The sequence below is a fragment of the Pararge aegeria genome, chromosome 4 (assembly GCF_905163445.1).
Source record: "Pararge aegeria chromosome 4, ilParAegt1.1, whole genome shotgun sequence".
NCBI lineage: Eukaryota > Metazoa > Arthropoda > Insecta > Lepidoptera > Nymphalidae > Pararge > Pararge aegeria.
This window is the reverse complement of record NC_053183.1, coordinates 13,028,858-13,056,143: the sequence shown is the minus strand read 5'-3', so window position 1 is coordinate 13,056,143 and position 27,286 is coordinate 13,028,858. Positions and strand designations below refer to the sequence as shown.

General features: G+C 32.8%; 1 protein-coding gene across 4 annotated transcripts; it reads right to left on the bottom strand.

Annotated features, from left to right (window-relative positions):
- Positions 1 to 395: 395 nt before the first annotated feature.
- On the bottom strand, positions 396 to 25,423 carry LOC120637955 (protein tramtrack, alpha isoform-like). 4 transcript variants are annotated; one of them, XM_039910048.1, is made up of 5 exons: positions 24,996 to 25,423; positions 20,833 to 21,910; positions 5,431 to 5,844; positions 2,288 to 2,539; positions 396 to 1,549 (listed from the first exon to the last, which is right to left on the bottom strand). In XM_039910048.1, the coding sequence occupies exons 2-5, from the start codon at positions 21,692 to 21,694 to the stop codon at positions 1,386 to 1,388; spliced, it is 1,692 nt and encodes a 563-aa protein (XP_039765982.1). In that variant the 5' UTR covers positions 21,695 to 21,910; positions 24,996 to 25,423; the 3' UTR covers positions 396 to 1,385. The 4 variants fall into 4 exon arrangements, with proteins under 4 accessions (XP_039765982.1, XP_039765981.1, XP_039765984.1 ...); XM_039910047.1 differs by lacking the exon at positions 24,996 to 25,423 and adding an exon at positions 24,288 to 24,578; XM_039910050.1 differs by lacking the exons at positions 396 to 1,549; positions 2,288 to 2,539; positions 5,431 to 5,844; positions 24,996 to 25,423 and adding exons at positions 8,094 to 11,703; positions 24,288 to 24,566.
- Positions 25,424 to 27,286: the final 1,863 nt, after the last annotated feature.

Below are 27,286 nucleotides of genomic sequence, written 5' to 3'. Positions count from 1 at the left end.
CATACGATTCTCTTTATAATGTATTCTTGAGAAATATTAACTTAAAACTAGTCTTACAAATACTAGGAAGAAAATTCTACACAGCTAAACATTAAAAGATTTAGAAAATGCAAAGTATGAATTAGATTTTCGTAGAAATATATAATATAATTTGTGGTTTTAGTATAAATAACACATAGTGATGCTGTAGACGTAGTGTATTTGAAATATATTTTAATAAATAGAAAGTTTAGAAGGTGAAAACTCATTGAATTGAACCTCCGACTTTATTAGAAGACATTTTAATCTAACAACGTTTTAAACAAAACACTAACAATTATATTTTCATTTCTAAAAAAAAACAAAAATGACATCTAAATATAAGTACATAATTTGGTATTTGTGGTGTACGTACTTTGAAAATTTCAGAGATATAAAAATGAAGAGTTTGTAAAGAATCAAAAATTAACAAAATAGTCCCCAGAAAGATATACATATGAAAAAACAGAACAATCTTGTATTAATTTCATAAAGAAAAATATCGCATAAGTTTAAAGAAATTTTTTCATTGGCAGCTAAGACCGATACATGTACTCAACAGTACGTATTATTTACGTCTCAGATATTTTTTTTCTCTTTTAGATCTACGCATATAAAATTACTCTCAGCACAACCCGTTATTATATATCTCTAAACAATAATTTAATTTAGAAGGAAAAAAAAACCTGTTAATTTAGTTCACCAGTCTCTTTTCTCAATATGAAACTAATATAGCTTTGTGTAGCATAATGTTCTTAAAAATATCAAATAATAATTTTAAAAAATATCTTTACTTTAGCTAGATTTACTTTTTTATCTTTACGTCTTAGAAATACCGTCTATTGGAAACTCTTTTGGCTGACATGAATAGGAACCAAGATTATATTTTCTTTTTATATTTTAAGTATAAATGATCATGGCCAGTGGCCATCGTAGGTAACTTACAAAGTATTTTATACTTTTAAATGCTTCAAAACATTATATTACATGAAATAAACAATAAGTAGATGTATAAAAACAAACGTTTATGTTATTTACATGACTTAGCAGTTACAATCCATTTATTTTTATGCAAGTACTCTTAGCCTTTACAATTAGTACATTTGTTAAATAAATGAATTTACCCATTTAGTTAAAATAAATGTCTAGAAACACTTATAATTCTTGAAATATGTAGGTAAGTACAACGTTTAAAACTAGATAGAAGTTTATTTGGCACTCAATAAACGTTTGACACAATAATTTGGCACAAAATAGTATGAGCACTCACAAAGGCCTTAAAATTAGGCTGTCTCTGTCCGAGTTAAAAAGGAACTTTTGTTTTGTTGAAGTCATGTGTACTGCTATGACACATTTTTTGTCCGGCGTTATGTATGCATGACGGTTGTCCTCCGCGTATAACCTTTCCGAGTAGCGCCACCGGAGCCTTGGGCCTCACACTCTCTTCTTACTCTGTCTATAATGTCTGCTACTAATTTTTCTTCTCTTTCTCGCTTTTCGTCCCAATCAGATTTATTGTGATCATACGCTCCTGTAAATGAAATGAAATATTTATACAGCAAAACGTTTTTTTTTAAATTATGTTAAAGGGGATAATTTTGTAACTTTATGGGAATGATTTTTGAAACCATGAAAGCTGGCTAATAATGTCATGTAAAATAAGCGGTGATAGCCAAGTGGGCAAGGCTTCAGCTTCGCCGGGACCGAGTTCGATCCTCTTCACAAGCTATTAAATATCATGCCTGGTAGTTATCCAAAATGTTCTCAATGGCGTGTGAAGTCTAATTCGCTTGGCCAGCGTAGTGCAGTCGACTACGGCCTGTACCCTTCTCATTCTTAGAAGGAGACCCGTGCCCTGTACTGGAACGTAATGCGTTGATGACGATGAAATACTACATTTGTCCGTGTACAACATCTGATAAGTATATTTTTCCTTTATAAACTTACATCCGCTATTGTTCACACTATTCGGTTCCGAGATTTACGTGTTCAAATAAAACAACTTTTCAGCTTTTTCATATGCTTGTGACAGATAAAAGTGATGAATTGAATATAAGCCACTTTTGGTCCTTGATTTAATTTAATTTAATTTTATTTATATTTTTTTATAAACTTAAGAAGACACACAAATATCTGATTTATTTACTTTATATCTGGATTCTTGGAATAATATAGAGACATAAAATAAGTAGAATACTTTTAACAATAGCAGCTTGAGTTATTAGCTTGTTGAGTTATTTAATTTACTATAGAAATGTGGTGTACTGACCTTTGGTACTAGTGCTTTTCGAGACTTTTCTATTTTCTGTAGATTTCGTTACGATGTTCGTATGTTTTCCATTATTCTGATAATTAGGCACACTTGTTTTTGGAATTACCAGTTCAGGATCTGGTTCTTCTTTAATTTCAGTTTGCGTGGTACTACATTGTTTTGATAGAGCTTCAGCCTGCGAGTTTGTTAAAACAGGGCTAGAATCGCTCAAAACTTCGCTATGCCTACTTGATAGGTGACCTATATACCCTGAAAAGATTGCATTTTGTAGGCTATTAATAATAAACCTTTACACGATTATCTTTTTCAACACAATAAAGCATACAAAAATAACTGGCGGAAACTACTAACTCTGAAACAATTACCTATTCAAGAGCATGGCAACATTCTGATATTTTCCTAGAAGAAACTCCACTGAAGTTTTTTAACTCTGACAATTCAAGTTTTAATAATATTTTTTATTATTATAATACCACTTATATGAACAATATTTTGACAAAAATAAAATTATGGGCATAGTAAGTACCGAAAATACAGGCGCCCCTTTGAATTGCTAGAACTAGCCTTGTGTTAAATAAGACCAATTTTTGGAACACGATGTTAAAATCTTTCGTGTCCGCCGCAAGAACGTAGTCATTATAAATAACGGAGTATTTACGGCGCTTAAGCATTCGGCAACTACACCCGCAGTTATCAACGCAGGTCGCATCTTACACCAGTGCACGCCCCGTCGACCACGGTACCATAGTCATACCGTCTAATCTTATGCCATTATTGAACAAACCGGAAAGTTCCAATTGTATGGATAGACGCAGGGCCCAGCTCGTGACTGACTATATCATTGATAGCACCGTGAGGATACACACGGCCAGTACTCCGATTACAACTAAGCCCATGGTGACCTAATTGATTCACACGAGTGCCACAAAGGCACTAATGAGGCTCGCAGACGGTAATTCCTAAGCGTAAACATGCGGTACCACGAAGCGATGTCCGGTCAAGTATCGTCCCTAAGCTGGGAGATGGTGACTTGTGACCTACCTCCTTTTCGAATATGTACCGCTATAATTCGCGCCTTATCCGATGCCGAGCTGCATTGTACTATGAGACCCGCGTGTGCTATAATAAATCGCGGTTTATCCCAAAGGCCTTGACATTCCAAAGCCGAAGGAAGAACCAGGACAAGAAGCACTCCAAGTTGACCTCGCATCCACAAGACTCTGCACCACAACAGCAGACGGACATGACAGTTTAGGAACTGAATGATAAGTGGGGCAGAACCAGTAGCGAAAGATAGGATTGCTAAGAGCGTTACGGTTGTAATGGAGCGTGCGCCTAAGCCCCCGTATTTAACAGGAAGGCTGGGTCGAGTCCAGGCACGGCCATCGAAATGTTAATTTAAAATTTTGCATTTAGTGTCTTTAGAAGAAGCAACTAAAGTGGATGTTAGGTTAGGTTAGTTAGTTAAATTGTCTAAGTTAGTAGATATCCATCAACGTAGTGTATATAAAGGTATATAACCGGTCACTGGGTGGCTAACGAGAGGCTACCAACTTAAGGAAGGAATATGGAATCTTTTTACTCTCAACAATAGTAGGTTTTTTTATACAGGGAATATTGTGAAAAGGATAGCAAGGAATTAGCACCAATATTTAAAATTAAAAATACTAAAGACAGGTTTTATAATAACTAAAGCATTATCACGTTTTGTGGGTGGTTAAATAGTAGGACATGATTGTTTTTGTTAAAATTTATTATTTGGAAGGCTTGAAATTGACAAAAGGATATAAAAAAGATTGTTTAACAAAGAAGACCCTTGGAGGTAGGTATTTGCTACAGACATGAAATTAGAAATACCTACAATGATGTAAACAGAACCACAGTATAAAGAACATACAGAAACCGTGTCCAAGACTAATATTGAAACATCAAAAACCACTGCACTTAAGATTCAAAATTCAAATTCAAAAAAATAGTATTAATAAAAAAAAAATCCCATGGAAAAGGGCAGTACTATTTTAAGATCTGCGATCAAATTACTATCGCAGTTAAAACTAAATTTTTATTTAGATATTCTAATTAAATATTGTTATGTAGATATGGTGGAAATCTACAACCAATTTGAATTATTAGTCAAGTTATTATAGCTTTGAAATAAAACCTTTTACAAAAACACTAAAACTACGGAAATCTTGAACAAAACAATAACATCAAAAACAATCTTGAACATGTAAGAAATGTGAGTGTTACCGTATGGCGTGTCAAAAGGGAACTTCTAGAAGTCGATATACGCAGTCGAAGACCAGCAAGGTGTCTTAAATTACTCCTTCGGCCACCATATTGCAAGGTTAAAATTTACCCAAAATTATGCGCCGTAGACAGATGTAGAATAGAGCAAGGATTTATTTCAAATGAAGCCAGAATTTTTGTACATTTGGTATATTTGGTGAAGACCAACGTTGTTAAGTGATTAGAAGACTAGGAGAGCGTTATTCAAAGGCAGGTTTTGAAGAAATTACGCCATAAGATGGATGAAGTGCTGCGGTGTTTATGGACGACACTGCTTGAGCGCACCGAGCAGGCAACGTAGATTTACTTAAGTGAAGTTGGGATCTGATAGATTGGCCAGCACAAAGTACCGACCTCAATCCCATTGAGCATCTATGAGACTTCCTAAAACGACGACCCAGCCCCACAGAACATGCTAAAGCTTTAAATTGCTATTATGGCCGAATAGGAGCGTATTCGCCAGGAACTCAAAAAAACCCTTGCCCAAAGTATGCTACGAGAATTGCAGTTAGCAATTTATTTGCAAGTTATTTCAGCCCGTGGAGGCCACACTCGATGTTATTTTTATATTTTATTGTTTGCAACTTATAGTAAATCAAGGACTAAGTCAATTGGAGTTCTCATCTGATTTTTTGGTTAAAATAACCAATTTCCAAAAATCTAAATACACCAGTATCGACTTAATTATCAAACAGAAGTGTTTATACATGAGAAAATAATAATTATTTTAATTTGTTGCACCAAATCCACAATCACAACTGTTAATAAGAGTGAAGTTAAGAGTACTCAAACAAAAGTGCCCGTTTTTTTTTGTTTTTTTGCAAAAGAGTGTAATTTAAAAATAAAGGTACCTTTTCTGCTTTTAAAATAGACCAAGCACTGTTCACATTGGAAGAGTGGTGTTGGATTCAGCGGATGCACCACGTGTAGTTTATATTTATGTCTATACCAATGCGTTCGGCTCTGTAAAATTTCCCCGCAGAGTCTACAAATGACACTACCGTCATTTCTCAACATGTACTCCAAAAATTCATTTTTTGCTTTAGGCGGCTCTTTTGAATTATCTTCGTCTTTGTTTTCAGTGCTGTCATCGTGATTAGGTTGTCTTTGTAGGAAATGGACGCCAGCTTCCTGAGCTTCCATAGTATTCTGGCTAGAGTCATCCCGATAAGTTCCGGATGGATAATTAGAGCTTGAATCTGTCAAGACTTCTAGGGTAATTATTGGCATACTGTTCATGTCATCTTCGTATGTGTAGTGGTACTCTGAAAGTTTTGAAACAAATGTATTATATGTAATTCTCCCTGATATACATCCCATATTTTCTTTTAACAAAAAACTTTCGTCAGAAAAGTTGAAAACACACAGCCACAGTCGAGTTAGCGATATCAACTATTTCTATTAATATGGTAATATTATAAAGAGAGAATTTGTTTCTTTGTGGCCGATAAACTCTGAACCTTTTATTCTTTCTACAGAGGAAAGTTTTTATATCCTTTATTTCATTATTTCCATGATTTTATAAATAAGATTTTAGCCATAAGTAACGGACCATATTGTAAAGCAAACCAAAAGAAAGAGAGTTAACGCTGTATGACCCTCATATATGAATGCTCTGCACTACATAAAATAAATTTATTGGTCTTTAGTAGATCAAAATAAATCTGCGCAATTATGCGCGGGCGCCTATGAAATGATTAACTCAGAAATAAGCCACGAACGCATTATTTTCAAAAATGATTTAAAATGAAAGGTGACTTTTAATCGCCATTATTAGGCACAGAATATTCTTTCTTACGATAAATACATTTATTATCAAGGTAATCGTATAACAGTTAGCCTTGCTCTTTACAGCATGTTACTTGTACTCAAAGCTTATGGAAATGAAGAAAACTCTATCCGTTTTAAACGCACGGCTAAGTGCGAGATCAAACCAGAGAGGTCAATCAACTCATTGAACGTTCCCACTAATAATTGGAATCCAATTGTAATCGTTTTCAAATGTTAAGCTATTCAATTCAACTCTTTTACGAACTAACCTGATTTTATTTTCAAAAGATGGCATATCGGTATGAAATAATACTGGGTTTCCTGATGCTTGCGCATTGTTGAACTTTAGCAATAGCAAACTTTCAACTTATGTGATTTGTACATATACTTACTGTAATTACCAGTTTCTTCACTAAAATACAGAAATTCAGGTAGATCCTCTTTATTATAAAAGGATATACGCGCATAACAATTATTATTGAGACTTAAAATCGCCTTCTTCCAAAAACCATAAAACATTCATCAATCATGAAATCTACATGTATGTACAAATAAATTTAATAATGCAGGTCGGACTTTACGGAGCCGAAGAACCATATAAGTAAACGGTTCCTGACAAGGTAAAGAACCATGTCTATGTCGATTATTGCGCGAGTTTGATTCGCTGTTCCAAATGGCTGTTTGTTTTTTTAAATAAAAACCATTTAGAGGGTACCGTTGGCGTATAATTAGTAAAAAAAATTTTACAATTTTAGTATTTATACTTTTTATTTGAATTATTATTTGTAGTGTACATAAATTCGCATTACGATCGAATGCGTTGGTAAGATTCTTTCCCTTAAAAATATAACTAGTTTAATTTTTTGTTACATATTTTTTTTAGATATTCCGTAGCTTACATCAAATTTATTGTTAAAGCTCTGCTGTTTGCAACGATAATTTTATACTTACTTAAGTAATTAACATATTTATCCAGTTAAACTGTGGTAGTAATGTTAACTTTTATATAAATGTTATAGAAAATCTACCAGTATATTTTACTTAGTGCTTACATTGTAAAAATACTATAAGAATAGTAGGTATACCTAAATGTTAGTGTCCAATAACAATTATAGTCTCTGATTATCTAAAATGCTATCGACAGTTTCCGTCCCTCTAATATACTTATTGTAAACCCTCTGTTGATAAAATATTTAAATTATACAAAATAGTAGTAAGAATAATACTAAGGCCGCAATATGTTGTTGATCGGCCAAATAAATATTTTTCTGTACTTCAGTAAACTATCCATTGAATATAATCTAGTAAAAATTAACACACGTATAACACATTGCACTACCTTGAATTTAACTCTGATGTTGTAGATATTATTATAGTAATAAAATTTGATAACGAGTAAAATATGTTGACCAATAGATCTTTTATTTTGTGCAACCAAGGTAAAAATCTGGAATAAAAATTGTTGCCATCCAAAAGGTTTCATCAATTTTTTTTAATGTTGTAATCATATAGTTTTGTTCGTAAAACTTCGATAACTAAAAATACGTCGAAACAAGCAATAATGTTTTCTATGTTTTATTTATAAATATTGTATGGGAAAAAGTAAAACCATAAATTTTTTTTTTCTTAAAAACCAGCATCAAGAAATGGTTGTTAAATACCGAAGCTGTTAATATAATAATATGCACACCATACCGTGTGAATCTATTTTTTAAATTTAGATTTTGGATAAAATAATTTTTAAATAAAAATAATTTAAAACATTTAGACAACTCCTAGATTACATGTTGTTTTTTTTAAGTTGAATAAATATTGGGTTTCTAAAAACCTCAGACGGTTACTGTTTATCCAGATAAAATTTTGATGAAAATGAATTAAAACAAAATCTCAATAGTTTATAATGTAAACGATATATCCACGAATGAAAATACAAAAGGCACCTAAAATCGCCGTCAATTGTTAAACAATTAAATAAGACACTTAAGAAATCTCTGTCGATAATAAACTCAATAAAAATTCTAGTACACAAAAATAATGAAAAGAAAAACTATAAAACAGATGTCATATTATATGAGGAAAAATGATCGACTAATTATTTTACAACTCAAAAACACTACAGACTTAAAATATAAAATTGGTCTTTTATGGTATGGTATTGACTGAATTACGTTGCAGATTAAGCAGTAAATCATAGAAGGCCAGTGCAAACCCTAAGAACTTAATATATTTTATTTATTTTAGCATGTATTTATATATATATCGCTCATGAAGGCGAGAGAGTTCGAAACATTCGCTACACCTTTCTTACGTTTTATGACGCAGTCTGCAGCGATATTTGGTCAATACTATAGTACCATCGCCAATTCTTAAATTAAATAAAGAGACACGTGTATCGTGACCATAATACTAAATGAAAACAATTATTTGTATATAATCTATATTTATATAAAGGCTGCCTGGCAGCACATGGTTGAAAGGAAAAGTAAGATACAACAATGAACATGTTGCTAACTTAGTTAGCACTAATATCACAAAACAAAATACTACAAAAAGAAAGAAAATAAAAATATAAATAACGTGTTACTCAAAAAAAAAAACTCAAATCGAAAAAAGTGTTCTAACAGGAATGGAAAAGAAAGAAACTTCGTGAGAGATTTCCCATGAAGAAGCGTTTTCTGCGTTGCCGAGACAGGGCCAAAGATGGTAAAATACTTTAATGGGTTATGTACACAATATTTATTTATTTATTTTAGAAACGCTTATAGATTTACCTGCTATTAAGTATAAAACGAGTTTAGCAGTTGCATTTTATCGGCTAGTTTGGAACAAGATAAGAACCATTGATCATTTGCGTTAATAAGCCAATAAATAGATGTCACCGAATTTAGTTTGAGAAAGAGTGAAAGTGCTTTCAAAAACTAGCTGTAAATATTTTAATTCAATTACATTAAAAATTTTCAATCTCGAACGATGATTGATAAGGGTAGAAATAGTAAAAAGGAATTCATAAAATGTTACCATCTAAACGCGTCGAAAGGGTTCGTCGTCAGTATGACAGATATTAAACTTCGATACTGTTAGAGTGAGTAAATTTTTCTAAATCTACTTTTGTGCTAACAGACATAGCTAGTTTTTGCGGTGGGCTTTGGACTTCTGACAGCAAGACAATAGTAGTTATTTTGTTTTATTATATAAGCTGTCTCGCTTATACATAAGGAATTTGTGAACTGAGATTTACAGCAAATGAAACTGTTTCGGCAGCGCGCAAACGGACGAACAAACTATACAACGCTATCGAATGGCTAATTTGTGCGATTGACTGGCGCTGGCATATCTATCTAAAATCACACTATAATTGTTAATACCTTATCGGCAATTATAAAATCTATAAAGATCCAAGTCTATCCTTAATTATATACAGAAACTTGAACCTATCAACCTTAAATAAACTTAAAATTGTGCGCTAAATTTAAACACAAACTCAATAATATTTTAAGTAGATAAATCTAAAAATCTAGGGTATGATAATAATATATTCTACATATTTAATAAAAAAATTGCTTTTGTTATCAAAACTCTTTTTATAGAAAAACTTACAATAATAACTTTTTAAAACGAGAACTTATCAATATATCCGTGGAGATTATTTATATAAATCTATCAAATTATTTTCCTTATCAATGGAAGAACTGCTGATTGTCGTTTCTCGTCTTCTAGGCGACCTAGAACCTACTTTACCTTAAGTCCTAAAATGATAGATGGACACTTTATTTTACACAACATTAACATATGCGCTATGGCACTAATAGATTTTACGTAAGCTTATTTATTGATCTATAACTTTAACTATTTATGTCGATTATAACAATTTAAATATGTATCGTAACAATAGGCTCACTAAAATTGAAACAGTTAATTAATATAACTATATAAAGTCTTCAATAAGAAATATTTGATATTTACTAATAATATATAATATTTTCACTTATCTTTATAATTATTTTGAAATTCTCTTCTGGTTGTTGCAATTTATATACAACCTACGCAAAATCGAAGATTGGTTAGACAAGAAAATATTATAGAATCATTGCAGTACTTAAATCCTGTTGGCATGATGAAGCTATAGAACGTATTTAATATCATCATTTTTTTTTTTTTTTAAATGTATTGCGAAGACAAATAAATGTTAACTACAGTCTTTGGTCGGTGTCTTGCGATATCTTTTCAAGTAAAAGTTTATCAAAGGGAAATTTGAACAACAGGTTTAAAAAGTCTAGAGTAGAAAACGATCGGAAGGCACATTTCAGACTTGCATAGTACCTAATAATGCTAGTAAATGTAACAAATAAAATTTAATACGCCGTAGTAGTTGCGTAACTGGCCTCTATTAAATTGTGTAAATTATTGTCTAATATTTGCACAACCATACTTTTTACAAGTAAAAACAATGAGCTCTATGTAACAAACATTAGATATTAAATGCATAACAGTATCATTGGAAATACTTACAATAAAAGTGTACATTAAAATTTCACTCCAAAAATAGAACAAATACTATGCCTATTGAACTCTGAACTTCTAATTCTAAAGATTATTATTTTCAAGAATACCTATAATATAAAGGCGTTTTTTCAAGGCACTATATTAACGATTCATAACGATAATGATAATAATATGGAATCCATAATACTTGTCACAACGATTTACTTAAGCTTGTGCAGGATCAGGGGAAGAATGTGATGGTGTTGAGCCATGAGGCGATCCTGATCCTACCGCCTCTAATTTTATCCCTGGGGGTAATTGACCTTCAATGCCAGGTAACATAAAGAAGGCATTCGGTGGATAGACACAGTCCTTGGGAACGTAATAGTCGTGTGTTGTCTTCATATGGTTCTTCATTTTGTCAGGCCTAGAGAATTCTTTGCAGCAGACCGGACATGGAAATACTTTCCTTTGTTGCCCTTCGTGATAGAGGAAAGCGTGCCTCTGGAATGAATATTTGTTTTTGAAAGTTTTCTGTATGTTTTCTTTCGCACATTCCGTGCATTGGTATACGCCTTCGTTCACGGATGCGTATCTGAATAAATTCAAGCCCCGGACTGACATTTCTGTTAACTGTTCCGCAGGGTCATTGGACGCAGAGTTTGCTCTTCTCCTTATACGCCTTCTCACTGCCGGTCTTTGCATTTGTCCTCCTGTTGGTAACGTGTTATTATTAATGGAATCGTTATGATATTCATTCGAGGTGGATGCGGATTGTGTTGAAGGATTTATACGAATTTTTCCTTGGCCATCGGTTGTGGGTGATTGCACATATTTAATGTCTCTATTCTCAAAATCAGGCGTACCACGACCTGAAATTAGTCAATTTTATTTGTTGTAATTAAATGCAAATTGTACTACTTAAATTCAACATCTAATGCCACTTTTACTATAAAGGAACAATAATCTACTGGTCTTAAAAAAAAAAAATTTAAATAAAACATCGAAAGATTTAGGAAAAAAAGGATGGAAAAAAGAAACAAAAGACGAAAATATATTAATATTTATTTGTTCAAAATTGAATGACGAAATTAATTACACCATGATAAAAACGAAAAACATGACAGATGTAACTACCTTAGGCATAGACAAGTTCATCATAATAACATAATTATATAAGTAGAAGAATTAAGTAGCACCAACTTTTTTTTTACAATTTTCTACAAATATTTCTTGACTGTACTAAACAAAATGACAAACTCGTCTAGGTGAATCCTTAAGTTAATATATATCAAAATATAAACAAAAAAAAACAAAATGGGTATGGGTACAAGCCAATATCCAAAATGAATATTTTTGGTACACCCATTCAGCTGTGCTTATATTCGATTATTGAATCGGCACCAGGCAGTGACAACAAATTTTATAATTTAGACGAAATGTTTTCGAGGAAATTGAAGTATTAAAAACTATATAAAGTAATCATTAAATCTACGTAATAAATTAAAAAAAATAATGTAACAAAAAAAGATAGTTTTTACTATGTTAAAAAATAGGACTCAAGTATTTGCATTTGGAACTATTTCGGCAAGTGTAGTAGGTACATCATTTATAAAAAAATAACGCATCTTAGTTAATAAGATCACATAAGGTGGGTTATTTTACTGAGATAGATAACTCTGGCAAGGATCAATTTACAGGTATCTAATTAAATATAGCTGCCATTTTATAAAACCAATAAAAAAAAAATAGCCTCACAGTGGATTACATTTCACAAGACATCTAAATCTATTGTTTAAAATAAAAAAAATACAAAAGCAACAATTTGTACTGAACCAAAAAAAAATACTTTGTTTCGCATAGCGTCAATTTGAGCAACTTAGAAAGCATGATAACGTAACTAGCTCTAACCACACCGTCTACTTGAGAGTAGTATACTAGTATCATAATATGACAATATACCTACCTGATCAGTCCTCTCTTCGTGACTACTAGTTTTCTACAGAATAGAAAATTCACTCCATTGTAAACAACACAATTTATGCCTATTATAATATTATAAATAACTTAAACTAATCTTTACTAATAACCCGTGTTGTTACTTTGCTACTATAATCATAGTATATTCTTTATTGTAGTTCGAATTAATTTATATTTAAGCATCGTTGCTTGTATCACTATTAGAAGGTACGCTTGAAGGTAAATGAAGAGTCATCCTCAGACCATACTTTGTTTGAGGCAAAATTATATCTAAACTCTCCTTATTATATCAGGTATTAGAAATAAAGGAATCAAAGTGATTTTTAACAAATAACAGAATCACTATTGCATAAATGTATACTCTCAATCGTATCCCACTGGTGACTATGTCACGTCGATCAGCTTTTGAAATATTTGAAATATAAAAATATACATTTATGTGATAGCTCACAAAAAAGACACAAATAAAAAGGTATAAAATGAAAATAAATAATGGAACATAACCAAACAATAACATCAATAGAAAAGATTTAATTTAGCTTTAACTTTTATTATTTTTTTAAAGATTCTAAAAATAGTAATTAACACCTTATTGTATACGATCGTATTTCCTTCAATAACAAATAATGCTATATCGTGTAACTCTCGAATCTAAATCTCTCTAAATATGTATTACACTTTGCATTTGCTATTGTCTAAGTGCGAGTAACAAAGAAAATATGGAGTCAACATTTGGCTAAGAACTATGTAATAATTTATTAATATTATGCTTCAAATTTACTGTGTCATGTTGAGATAAAATATTGTTGTATAGTTTTATTTAAAAATACATAAGTAAGAGAGGTGTAAAATTGTCTATTTATTGAAATTTCTCCTTGCTTGAACCGTCAACTGTTTCTTCTAAACTTAACCTAAACCTGAGGAATGCTCTAAGATTTTTTGAAACTTACTTTACATTACGTTTTCTTTCCTTCGGTAGTGTAACCAAAATATTGGTATCATGTCGTTCTAATATAAAATTTTAAATAAACTAAATTGGGAAGGAAACCGTCCATTCCACATAGATCTTTTAAGACAAATAGATGCAAACCCTTTATCAGTTTCCTAGACTTAGGCCACTATCACTTTCTTGTTGCATCCTTTAGGGCATCCTGACAATGTTGTTTATTTAAACTTTTGTATATCATAATGGATATCACTACCATATTGCAGATTAAGGCAAACAATTCAAGATATATTACGCAGATTATTAAATTTGTTGATTCAACTTTTTAAATATAATTAGTAAATTGAAACAAAGATTATCTATAGATGTCTATATTCTATACAATATGAAAGCTTAAATTATATAAAGTGTTGAACATAAATCTGGTCCTAAAACGTTAGTGCCTAGACCGCAAAGCTTTTACCGTTTCGCAAAATAATTTCGATTAAAATTTTTATAGTGCGATTTTATAGCTCACAATATTATGTTTAGAAATACGCAGTTTTGATTCGCCGTAGTTACTTAAGGCCGATTACAGATTAACGCATTTTACACGGCCATTTTTTTTTGTCTGAAATGTCTCAAGGAAATCATGTGAAACCTGAATTCTAGTGATAAAAATGAAAACATGTTACTAATGAACGCCAAGCTGTTGCAAATTACAGCAAAATAAAGTGTGTGATCATATTTTATTATGCATAGTAAAGTTAGTAGTTCCTAGAGTGAATGACCGGAATAGTGATTGTCATCGCCGCGGCACCGTACCGCGTCTTGCACACTTGCTATAGGATGTTTCGTTTGCAGGAAAATTTCTTATAAGCAACAGTAGAAATTGGTCATTTAACGTACTCGATTTGTAAGATGAAAAAAGTAATCGTGTAAAATTGTTATTTAAGATGGCAATAGAAACAAAAATGCGCAATTTTTTTTCCCGGGCCGCATTGAATTCAATTATTACCAAGCACTTCGTTATAACACTATATTTTTCAATACATTTGTCAGTATAATTCACTCATTATTGCTTAAGGGCTGGAAGTTGATGAATACACAGATATACAAATTTCTTGTACCCAGACTGGTATATAATGAGATATATTCCACATAGTCTGCCTTAATACTTAGTTTAAAACTGACTGTTTTATATAGATAGATAGATACCACATTCCAAGCAAATGTATTGAAAAATACCATCTTCATAAACATAATAAATTGTATATATATAATTAACTCTTCATTTTAATTGACAAAATGATATTATCCTACAAATGATTTGTCCTCAGTAACATTCGCCAAACTCCTACTTTCATGAATATCTTGAATGCTTATGTAAAAATATTTCTAAATTATTAGTTTGAATTACTTTGGTGAACACCTCTCCTAAGTCACTGTCATAGTAATATTACACAGGAAAAAAAAGTGACTTGTAATTATTCGTATTTAATATATTATTAATTAAGTAGATATAATTTATATTCTGCAAATGTAATCTGATAAATTTTCTACGAAATTCTATTTAAGAATATAATATAATTTGTAACATTATAAGCATATATACTCTGAGAATGAAACATACGCATAAATCTATATTTGTCTGTAAAACATTAATACATATAGCATCTGTACATAAACTCTCGTGTATACATATTTTAGCTGCATGTATGAAGCCCAATATAACACCACATTATTATTTCATCTAATGATAACAGAATTAGGGCCTTTTATAGATGTATTTCAAAACAACAATAACAAACAACATACTCTTTAGGGACAATTCATTTTACGTCACATCACATGCGACGTCGCCTTAAGTTTAATTTAGCACCAATTGATGATATAGCTTTAAGTAAGTAAATAATGTTCCATCGTTTTAGAAATAAGATATTCTAATTAAGACATTTCTCGTTAACATAAATAGAACTTTTATCATCGTTTATAACAAATACAAATAGAATTTATATTTTATTTAAGTAAATATATATTATGTAGAATAAAAATTAAGGAACTCTGAAAGGAGAATGATTAACATGATTTAATTAAGGAAAGTTAGAAGTTTCCATTTTAAAACGTTTTTAAGTTTAGGCACTGGCTAAATTGACTATTATTAAATATCTGAAATTTCCGATATTAGCCTCACCTTGAAATATATCTAAATTTCCCATTTTAAGTACCTATCCCTGATCATAGATAAATTTTTTCATATAAAGATTATGAAAGGTACAATAAATTCGTTTATATGAATTTAACAGTCTTGACATTTTTTTAACTAGGCGCCGCTGCGCCGCCCCAATTTTTAATATGATTTATTACAAGTTGTTATTATTTTCATGTAAAGTGGGACACATGAGATGATATCCCTAAATTTAACAATATTCTATATATTTAACTACTTGGGCCTAGAGGTCACTATAATCCTAAGGAAGCTTCTTAAAGTAGATTGTAAACGTTGAATAATGAAAATAAATAAATATACATAATATTCTTTGAAATTTCTTAGTTATCTAGTAGTCGATTTAACTTATTAATATACAAGTAAAGGCACACTAATAGGCAAGCGTTCCCTGGACCTACTACTCATTTTGGAAACCTGTACATTTTGGATCAAAAACGTAAAATTTTGACGCTGAGTTTACACTTGTGCTCTGCAGTTTTGTTGTCGTTATAAGTTCTCTTTTTGGGAGGTATATGACTTTTGAGTATATAATATAGTATGTGTATTATTTGGTTTTTAAACATATTTAAGAATAATCATGATTGGATTGTTTACCAAATAATTACCACAATGTCAACCGGTTATCATTACAGACTCCTCTAAAATCCTCCACTTTGTAAAATTTTATCAATAGTATGATCGGGTTTTACTCACAAATATGCCTAATCGGATTAGTGATTTCCGTTTAAGAATGCATGGACGCGAATAAACCATGTATCTTTGTCGTATTTCGCCATAATGTGGATTCCCGAAATGCGAAATTTGGTTTAATTTAGCTGTGTAATTGCAAGGCAAAGGTATGGAATAATAAGTGCACGAGTTACGCCCATTTCCTCCAAACAGTTACTCGTCGTCCTATAGTGACTCGACAACTCTGCACAGAGACAATTAATTTTCTCACCTCATGTGAACATTATGAACGGTAATAAAAGCGGAACGGTAAAAACAATAGCACGGTGCTAGATAAAAATATGATACATTAGAAGTTAAAACATTTTTATGTAAAAAAGTCTCAGTTTTGTGTTGAAGCGGTGATAGCGTATTGTGTAGGAGTTCGACTTCACTTTCGGGGAGTCAAGTTCGAATCCCAGCACTGAATTCAACTTTTTTAAGTTAAGTGCTTTTTAAGAAATCGGTATGCCTGAGAGTTCTACATAATGTTTTAAAAGGTGTGTATAGTCCACCAGCCCGACTACGGCCTTAACCCATTCTCATTATGAATAGAAAATGTTTCGCATTCATTTAAAAATTTACTGTTTTCAAATCAAGCAGGATTTGGAAGTTGAAATATGTAATATCATGACAAGAATTTAACGTTTTTGTACATTTTTGTTGATCTTGTTTTGAATCTAATGGCACGATTGCATAATGTGGTAAAGATGAATGCAAAAAGGAGGAGATATTATATTTGCCTAAAGCCGAACCAAATTATTTTTTAGGATCGCGATCTTACTTACGTCACCTGGCATACTATTATGACGATTTAAAAAAAAGTTCTCGTTGTTTTTCAACTTTTACCCATATTACCTTCTATGTTTACGATTTGGAATATTAATAAATACGAAGTCTTGTATAAGTGTTAAGAGGATTTAAAAAAAAGGTTCAAATTTCCTGTTTTCGCTAGAAATTGTAGGGTAGAATTAGCCGTTAAGTATCTTAATATTGGGTATTCAGTTTTATACAAAGCAAAAAGCCGAGTATGCCGAATACGGAATAGTAGCCGTATATGCGTTGCAGCTTTTTAGATTTCTGCGGCCAGGCATTTGCAATAGCAGAAGTGTACACTCAGTTTTCTGATTTTTTTGAGAAATTAACACTTTGAAGTGTTAATTATTTGATATAACAACTGAACCGAGAAAGTGTATCTATCATTATAATATGGAAGACTACTTTTGCCTCTAATTTTAACTAAATAATTTAATAAGTACAATCCCCTAATATATATTTAAGGCATTTTGATTCCTACTAATAGAATTAACAAATCATCTCATGGTTCCATTTATTTTAATCTTTTCTCAAAGCACCTTGCTAAAATCACTTTTTACAACAATCATGTTGTCGTTTTAAGTAATATTTACAAAACTAAATGTTATTATTTGTATTTTTTTACAAGTTCATAATAAATAAAGCTGCTATAACATGAAATTGGTAGGAGAATATTATTTTATACGCGAGTGTTATATATATATAACGTCCCATTTTATCCACTACACAATAATATGTTCCCCTAAGAACAATTTACAATATTGTCTTTGACAGATTACAGAAGGTACGTAATTGACCTATAGATAAAATATGTAAAGTGTATAAATATACATGCATCTCGACAAAAAAAAGAAATTACATAAATGGAAAAATTGTAGTTAAGTAGACTACTGACAAAGTTGCGTACATTTTAAGGAACTGAACCTAAACTACGGTTGTTTAAATGAGATTATTGTAAGCTATTCTATCTCTTAGCCATCGTACTTTATGGTCTATATTTGAATAGAATAACATTTACAACCAAACATTTCAACATTGATAAACTATTTTAAATTAACCTTAACAAAATCTACACATTAAAATCATAGCCCGTGTTGAGTTTTACTTCGGAGAAGTTACATTATAAATTATACAACTAAGATCACTAATAAGGCAAGTTAAATGAAAATGCACTTCACACCACTACTGATAATGGCATTAATAAAAGCCTTTTTGTAGAGTCTAGCATAGCCTCTCATCAGGAAATATTCAATATTCTGAACCTTAATAAATATAATTTTACAAAAAGGCTCCGCCATTGGTATACTCGTAAAAATAACTCCTAAACTACATTAACTAATTCAGTTCAATGAGAATTGCGTGTAATCGAATAGACTACGTTTGAATTAACGATCACCGTGAGTAGTTACTTTGTACCCTGAAATTTTTGTAAGTAATAAAATTAAGTAACAAGTGAGTGCAAAATAACAAGTAAATTATAGAAAATTTATAAATCTCTTCGTAGTTCAGCACTCTGAGAAACAAATGGAACAACATAAATAAATAGATAAATATAACAACAAACGACATATGTCGCTCAAATACCAACAAACTTACTGTTATATATCGTGAAACTTAGAGCTCGAACGCCTATTCATTTGCAATCTACACTTTTAACCACTATTCGTAAATTCAAATTTCTAATTTACTTAATGTTGAATTTAAAAATTAAATCAGATCTTTTAAAATAACCTTTCCAGTAGAATATGTTTGTATTGTATTATTAAGACTCTTGCTTTGTCGTTTGCTCGTTGCCATGAGGTTGATTTTTATGAATGATTTTAAGATGGGCAATCATATTATCCTTTCGCGTGAATTCTTTGTAACAAATGGGGCATGGAAAAACTTTGACGTCTTTTTTGTGGGAAGTGACGTAATGTCGACAGAAGTTGCTAATGTGAGTGTAAACTCTAGCACAAATCTTGCACCTAAAGACGTTTTCGCCTTCCTTGATACAATAATCCCTTACAGATTCATTAGTTTCCTCGTGATAGTTACCAACGTTTCCTATGTTATTTTTTCTAATGGGCGAAGGAAATATACGATGTTCCCAATTAGTCTGCCCTAAGTCAACCACGTCGTTATTTGTCATGTTTAAGTTATTTTGTTCTAGCTCAGCAGCAGCAAAAAGTTGAGTGGCAAGTGCTGGCATGAGCACAGTTTCAGTAGGGAATTTGTCGAAGCTGTTGAGGGCAGGATTTAAATTAGATAGACCAGAGAGTTGATTGAATAAGGTTCGGGCTCTAAATTTGGATATTTGGGGTAGTAATTTTTTATTATTCTTTGGCTTTAAATTACGACCTTGTCTTATTTTGTCATCAGCGTCTTTCAACGGACCATCCCGGGAGTTAGAGTTTTCACGGCTCCTATCCGGATTGTATTTGTATTCGATTGGCTCATTATAATCGTCAGTGGTTTCAGCATTGGGCTCTTGTTTTATTGATCCATTTTCAATTGATAACACTGGTCCGTTGGATGGAAAATTTTGTTGGGATCCTTCTCTTGGCGTTTTATCAATTTCTGAAAATTTACAAGACGATGTCTTACTAACTGAATGAACTATCCACGTGTTTTAATGAAAAAAAAACGTAATTGGAAATATTCTAGCGCTACCTTGAGATTTGATTTATAAAATAACTAGAATATTTCCAATTTAGCCTTAAATGAAGGAAAGCTATTGGGAATAAGCCTTGTCTGTTTTCCCTTTTCTTATGTTAAAATATATATTTACTTTAGGAAGATTATGAGAGTGAAATATATTATTCAAACCATTACCACACCGAAATTGCCCCTGGCCATTCCTCTAATAGCTCTCCCCGAAAGCAGAAAAGCAAGCAATAGTTATATATATCTTTTGTAGAAGTAACAAGCATTAATTTCTTGGATATGTATGTCAAATAATTTGAGAGATTATCACTTACCCCTTCAGAATAAAGTTTAAATAAATATAATAGATATTTAATTACACTTCACTTTTCACTTATGATATAATTTCCTAACATCAAAGCTTATATCCCAGTAGCTTTTCTCTTTACTTTAACGTGATATTCTATTTTTAACGGTGTTAGGTAAATGGAAAGGAAGATTAAAATATTTACAAGAGACAAGCGAAAATTACCATGAAAATTATTTATCATTCACGACATTGTCATCTAAGTTAATTTTTCGCTTAACATAATGAAATTCTTGATTTCGTTGAAAATATCGTAAAAGGATAACTTAAGCTATAGGTTCATCTACCAAGATCTAACTAATCCGCTAGTAATGTAATCTTAAACTAGGATAATGTTTAATATCACGTACCTGCTGATTCCGAATCTTTGCCCGATGTCAGAGCCTCATTTGACTGGGCATCATCTCCCTCGTCGATCATTAACGCCTCCCCCCCATCTTCTCCGCCGGATGTAGCTCCATCTTCTGCATTGAATCCATCCATTGACATCTTAACTTCTAGCATTTCTGGTGAGCCACGAATCAGTTGATCTCCCGCCCGATTTGAAGATGCATGCGACGCGGATTCCGGTATAAATTCACCCGGTGGACTGGCGGCTGTATTAAGGGCATCACTAGAGCTTCCACTCAGTTTTCTGGGTCGTCCTCGTTTCCGTTTTGGTTGCATTAAAGCGTTGCCCAATAGAGGCATAAGTAAATTAGGAGGTGCCCCTCCACTTGGAATACCTGACGCAGGCCTCTTTTGATGCATATACGGGTGTATTCTATGTAACTGTGGCGGAGGAGTGTGCGCCGATGTATTGGTCTGCTGTTGTTGTATTAGCGAGTTCGTCAATGCGGGAATATCGCATTTTTCTTCATTGACTTCAGTGAGTCCTTTTATCCTTAAGCTTTCAGCTACTTTGAGGAATGCCGTCAGTCGCTCCTGATCGACGCTGACTTCACCTCTGTACATGAAGTCTAACAAGCTTTTCATATCAGAGTAAGGAACATCCTTCAATATAACAATTGGATGTTTTTCTTGATGATTAACAAATAAGGCTTGGAAGTAAGGACTGCAAGCCGACAAAACCATCTTATGTGCTTTAAGCAACTGACCTTCGACGGCCAGCGTTACATCAGTGAATGTTTCTGCGTGTAGTAGCTGATCAAACACTGACAACATATTGGTTTGGTGGTTGTTCCACCTTAAACAAAATCTTTGCGTCGCCATCTTTACAATATATTTCCTTCTTTGGAAGATATGATCAATACCAGTCCTGGCTTAAAAGCTAACGTATCAACAATATTTCAATGATGTATACATAAGTTTTCTCTCGTATTCCATGAACAATACAACAAATCTTTAACAATGTATAATATTTACTTAGAAGCCATCTTTAATATCTTTCATAGTGCTAGTGCATCCGCTTGACGGGCGCAGGGAGATCTGTAATGGAGAAACAAATGCATTAGGATACCAATGCCGACGGATTGTTTGTAATATGCACTTATGTTCTCTACGATGTAAAATATGTACTAGTAAAAAATAAAGGTAAAATCAAAACAATAGATAGTCTCTCAGTTTCAAGATAATTGCATCAATGGATTTTATTGAAATTCCATTGGGCAGGTACAGTAAAATTTCAAAGTACCTTATATTCTGAGGTAGCTAAAAATTTAAAGGTATAAGTCTAGACATAATTTCAGGGAATATTAAAATAAATTTTCATTTCTATTAAAAGAAATTTTCGAAAATGTACCAGATAAAGTAATTATTTTATAAATTATTTTATAAACTTAATGGCACTTTTTAACAGCATGCTTAATACATATATTTTAACCTTGAAACTAATCCACCACGGACCGGTAAGGTAGGTTATACTTATGTTCAGGAAGCATCTTAGAATCTTTGAGCTCTAATCAAACACCCCTTTTGAAATTGCTTACATCCTCTCGGTCTCTTAGTGCGATTAAATTAATTATATGCTATTAAATAACATATTTTAGCTATTGTTTCGTGTAAATCATGAAGTAGATTAATTAAATTCAAAAATTCAAAATTCATTTATTTCAAGTAGGCCTAATACAAGCACTTTTGAAACGTCAAGTCTGTCAAAAGGTTAAGTTATTTTAGTAGTTGGTATCTAGCTATACAAACGGGATTACTTATATAGACCATGATATAACTCGTCCTAATAGGTACCTTGCTATGTTATGGTTATTACAAAACTAACTAAAATTTAAGATGAAAAAAGAAAAAAATATGATATTTGAAGGAAGCTCTAATGCCGCAAAAAAAAATATTTTTAATGTACTTATGGGAAATTCTATTTTTGTTATGGATTTGGACTGGACTTTAAGGCTTCCCTGAACCATGGTGCAAGCTTATTTAGGCCGCTTAAAAGTTTTCCGAATAGTTTTATTCAACGCCCAGGACTACACACAAGTTCACTTCATGATGGCCTAAAAGATTGGAGAATATTGTAAACAACATAAATACAAACAAAACCACCACAGCAGTGGCGTGCACTCCATACATGCACAAAAGCACTGCATAACCTAACATTGATATATATAACTCGTATAGGAGGAGAATTTGTGACGTTTTATGGAATTTTCCTAGTGTATGCATACCCTGGTAAGAAACCCAGTGCACGCCACTGCACAACAGTCTTATAAAAATACAATCACAGAATAAATTTAAAGTAGGTAATATTGATATTTTTGTAAACCTATAAGATTCTTCTATTAGTACCTATATACGTCTGTTAGTCGCTGAAGTCGTAAACGCCTAAACCAATTTTGATGTAATATTTTGTGTATTTAAATGGTTCCCTGGATGGTTAAGATTCACAATAATTAGACCCGGCACTGCAACAACCTTCCTATGGGAATCGGGATGAAAAGTTGGATTGAGTGTTTTATTTTAATTTATTTTAATGCATTATTTCCAGATATATCTACCATGTTGGATTTGTCATGACGTCACAGTATCTACACATAAAAACAACCTACCTATAACACGCGAAACGCTAACATAAGCGGCGGCGGCGTTTAAATTATTAAAATCTAATAATTATTTTTAGAGTTATGGGAAACAGATGAACCAGAATAAATACAATCGAGCTAAAATGTTACTTTTTGAAGATGCGCAAATAGTTATAAAAAAAAAACAAACAAACTGTTTTATTATGACATAATAAGTAGCTGTTAATCTTAGTGCAGATTTGAATAAAATTATAATTCGAATTCAGAATGTAGAGTTCAAGGATAGGTAATTATAATTTTAAAGTTTTGTTGTGGCTGATCTAATAGATATAGGTACCTCGTAGATTCTATCAAGGTTAAAAAAATCGAGGGCGCCTCTAGCGCGGGAGGCAAGTCCGTAGCTCCGTGCAACGAGCGCAGTGCAGTAGGAAAACATTCTACGTGTGGCGCTAGGTACGTATAATACATGGAAAATATAATACGTATGCAAAATAAGTATATGATAACCACGAACGTCTCGGGAACACCGTTACGAAAAGTTTACGCGGACGAAATCTAAACCGCCCTGAAATCTTATTAGAATCCCATTGGAATCTGCATAAATTTATTCAATCCGTCGAAAACATGATTTGCTCCACATCCACAGGTGCTGACCACAAACGTTATCGCGGTATAAGCGGGCGCACGAATTATTACTACGCACCCAGTCGAGCGCGTTACATTACGTCATCACAATGGCATTATTACCTACGATATCCACATTAATTCAGCCGATACGGCGCGATAAGAACAGTTTGCGAATAATTATATCACTGCACTAACATAATAGAACATACCACACGTATCTGCACCACGATCAACTCGACCCTTTTATGGGAATGAGGATCAGCCCTTCCGCCATAGTCCGAGACCGCGTTTACGTCGCACCCCGCTCACCCGACGACTGACGGCCGCAGCCCCGCAACCCCGCGCGGCGTAACCGAGTCGCTCCGCTACTCGAATATCTCTCACAAAAAATACGTCGTCATCATCGAAATGGCGGCAGCGGATATATTCAGCGCAGGGTGCACGGTAAAATATTGATTTATTGAAATTTATTGATTTCCTCTCATGCAGCAGAGATTGCCCTCGCGGTACTGGGAGATATTCGAATTTCAACGTGACTCACGATTAGGGTGGGTGGTTTATATTTGGCAATAATTTTCAAACTCAGCGTGAGTATTAATCACGTCGTTTTATATCAGTATGATGGGGGTGAGACCGGTAGGTACCCTATTCTGGCATTAGCAGTCATCATACATTTTTTATTTTATTTTTTATTTCTGGCATGATATCTGCTTTATCCTAACCGCGCCTGTTCACACCGGATAAAATGCATTACCTATTGGATTTAAATCAAATATGTAGCGCCTAAAAATAATTGTTGAATTAATTAATGAAGAGTCTGTTTCATGCGGCTTGTTTTTTTTTGTTATACCTATATATCGTTTTTTTAGTTATGTTTATACGCTAATATGTAGAAATTAACATCAACATATACATACCTTAACATAAATAAATTCGAGGGATGAGTTTTCCACGTGAAAAACATCAATCCATTCGTGTTGTCGCCATGTCAGCAGCGTTTTCTGTCTCTGTCTCACGCGAGCGGGGTAGGTTGGACGCCTTCCTAGAGGCGAATGCCGCCGGAGACGGCCGATCTCCGTCACTTTTCGCAACCGAACGCACGCGATACTGTACGGAAAATAGACCGCGGGGCGCACTATTATTTTTTTAAATAAAAATTCACTTTACATCACTTACAATAAATAAAAACTAAATGCTTTTCGAAAATCAACAGTTTGTTCAATTGTCCACTTTTTACCAACATACATAATTTTTGTACAATTTAATTTTGAAGGGGTTCAAGGATAATCAACGAAAAAAGTCCGCGAGCGATTTTTGACGCGGAAGTGTTTTTAATAAAAATGGCCTGCCGCCTCGGCGGGAGGAGTGGCAATGGGCAATGAGGTCGGTACCCTCTCTCTGGCACCCGCGCGCGCCCCTCCCTGCCTCACTCCGGCACAGGGTTAGAAAGTTACAAAAGTGAATCGAGGAAAACGCGCGGCAAAGCAATAACGTCCTGGATGATGGGAACATAGCTTAGAGAGGGATGGCTATACAATTTATAAGCAGACATACCTTTTCGACCGATTTTTTTTCACCATTATTATATAAAATTAATCTAACTTAACTTAGTAATAAGTTCAGAAGATACTATATGATATTGTCCAAATGTCAGATTCGCTTCCCAAAGATGGTCTGTTTGGAATACCAAAAAATCAGTCGGTATTGCTAGATTTATAAAATCAATGACACGAAAATACTTACTTTGTAAATATGTTAGGTAAAATGAGCCATACCGTATGCTTTGTTTGCTTAATATAATATACTGACCCTTACGAGTTAATAGCTAGATAGTCTAGGTACTCCGATACAGAGCTATCCTTGGCTATACTGATAAAGCTATTTGGTCTGAGATTGCTTTTTTAAAATATTTTAATTGCAAAAAATGTATTGACAATAAAACTTTAGTAAAAACTGTAGCTTCGTTTGCCTCGTGGTGTGGATACTTTACACTCCGGATCATATGAACCTGGGTTACGGAGTTATTTGTTTCTCATTCCAACTATGAACCTTTTTAAAAAAAAACTTTTTTTTTTTTTACATTCCTTGATATATGTGGAAAAAATTGTGAGGACTTTTATTTAATCATCCACGGCCCATACATAGCATAATACGAATTCACTTTTGATTTATCACACGCAGCGTCAATACGGGATGCACATAATCCAGAATTTCTCCATAAATATGCAAGGTGCTTTGCGATTTTTCTCGAGCGAATAGCTCGTGATTGTAAATATTAATAATATAAGTTTTTACAGAAAACGCAGAGGTGCTTGACCATTTTTTTAACCACGTACTTACCTATCATTAGTCAATGTTTTCACGCTATGTCTCTCATCTGAATCTATATTTTCTTAAAGCAATCTTGGTAACAATATTCTAGCTTATTATATACCTGACACTATAATTTTATTAATATTTGCAACTGAAAACAAACCTTTCCTAAGGTTTCCCCGGTATTGTCGATTTTATCCACAACGCTGGGATATTTATTTGTTCAAGATAAAAATAAAAAGCAATGTCTAACACGAAGTTGCAAGTTAAGCTATATGTTTTCTCCTTAGACGAGTACCAATTTATGACACAATTTTTTCTTTAACTCAAGGTACTACTTGCGGATTATATCAAGAAAGGTTCCTTGTGTAATTTTTGCTCGTTTTAATTTACTTCGCTGCTGTGGGTTGTGATATAGAGATCTTTTTAGCAGGAGACCTTCCGTGGTCTGTATTTTCTTTACAATATAAATCTTAATTTGCTATAATCCGCGAAAACCGGGAAAATCTGTTCGGTGCAGTTTATAATTTATTCGATCTTTATTATCCACACAAACCCATCTTCCAAAATGCACTCTCTATCCACGTTTCGCTCCGACACCGGAGCATCCTCAGGAAATGTTGACTTTACAATGAACAATAATAATTGATCTTCTTAGTGGGTTTTCATACAAAAAGCAAATAGTTCCACAACATCGGTTGTATACACATTGCAATTTTTGAATGGAGACGACAGGTTGCAACTGTTTACACCTTTCAGAAAGGTAGCGAATTTCAGTTTCCGAATAGCTCTGTGATAACCGCTACATAAAAATGCGGTCTTTAGTGAGCGGGTATGACAAAGGCATAATTACGGGAAAACATTCTAGGATAAGTACCTATGACCTGTCTCTGAG

Excerpts from the sequence above, each read along its gene's own strand:
- LOC120637955 (XM_039910048.1), bottom strand. The coding sequence starts at position 21,694 with ATGGCGACGCAAAGATTTTGTTTAAGGTGGAACAACCACCAAACCAAT. Across the intron at positions 5,845-20,832 it reads CAAAGATTCGGAATCAGCAG|AGTACCACTACACATACGAA; the intron begins GTACGTGATATT and ends CAAAACTTTCAG. Across the intron at positions 2,540-5,430 it reads CTATTTTAAAAGCAGAAAAG|GGTATATAGGTCACCTATCA; the intron begins GTACCTTTATTT and ends CAATCTTTTCAG.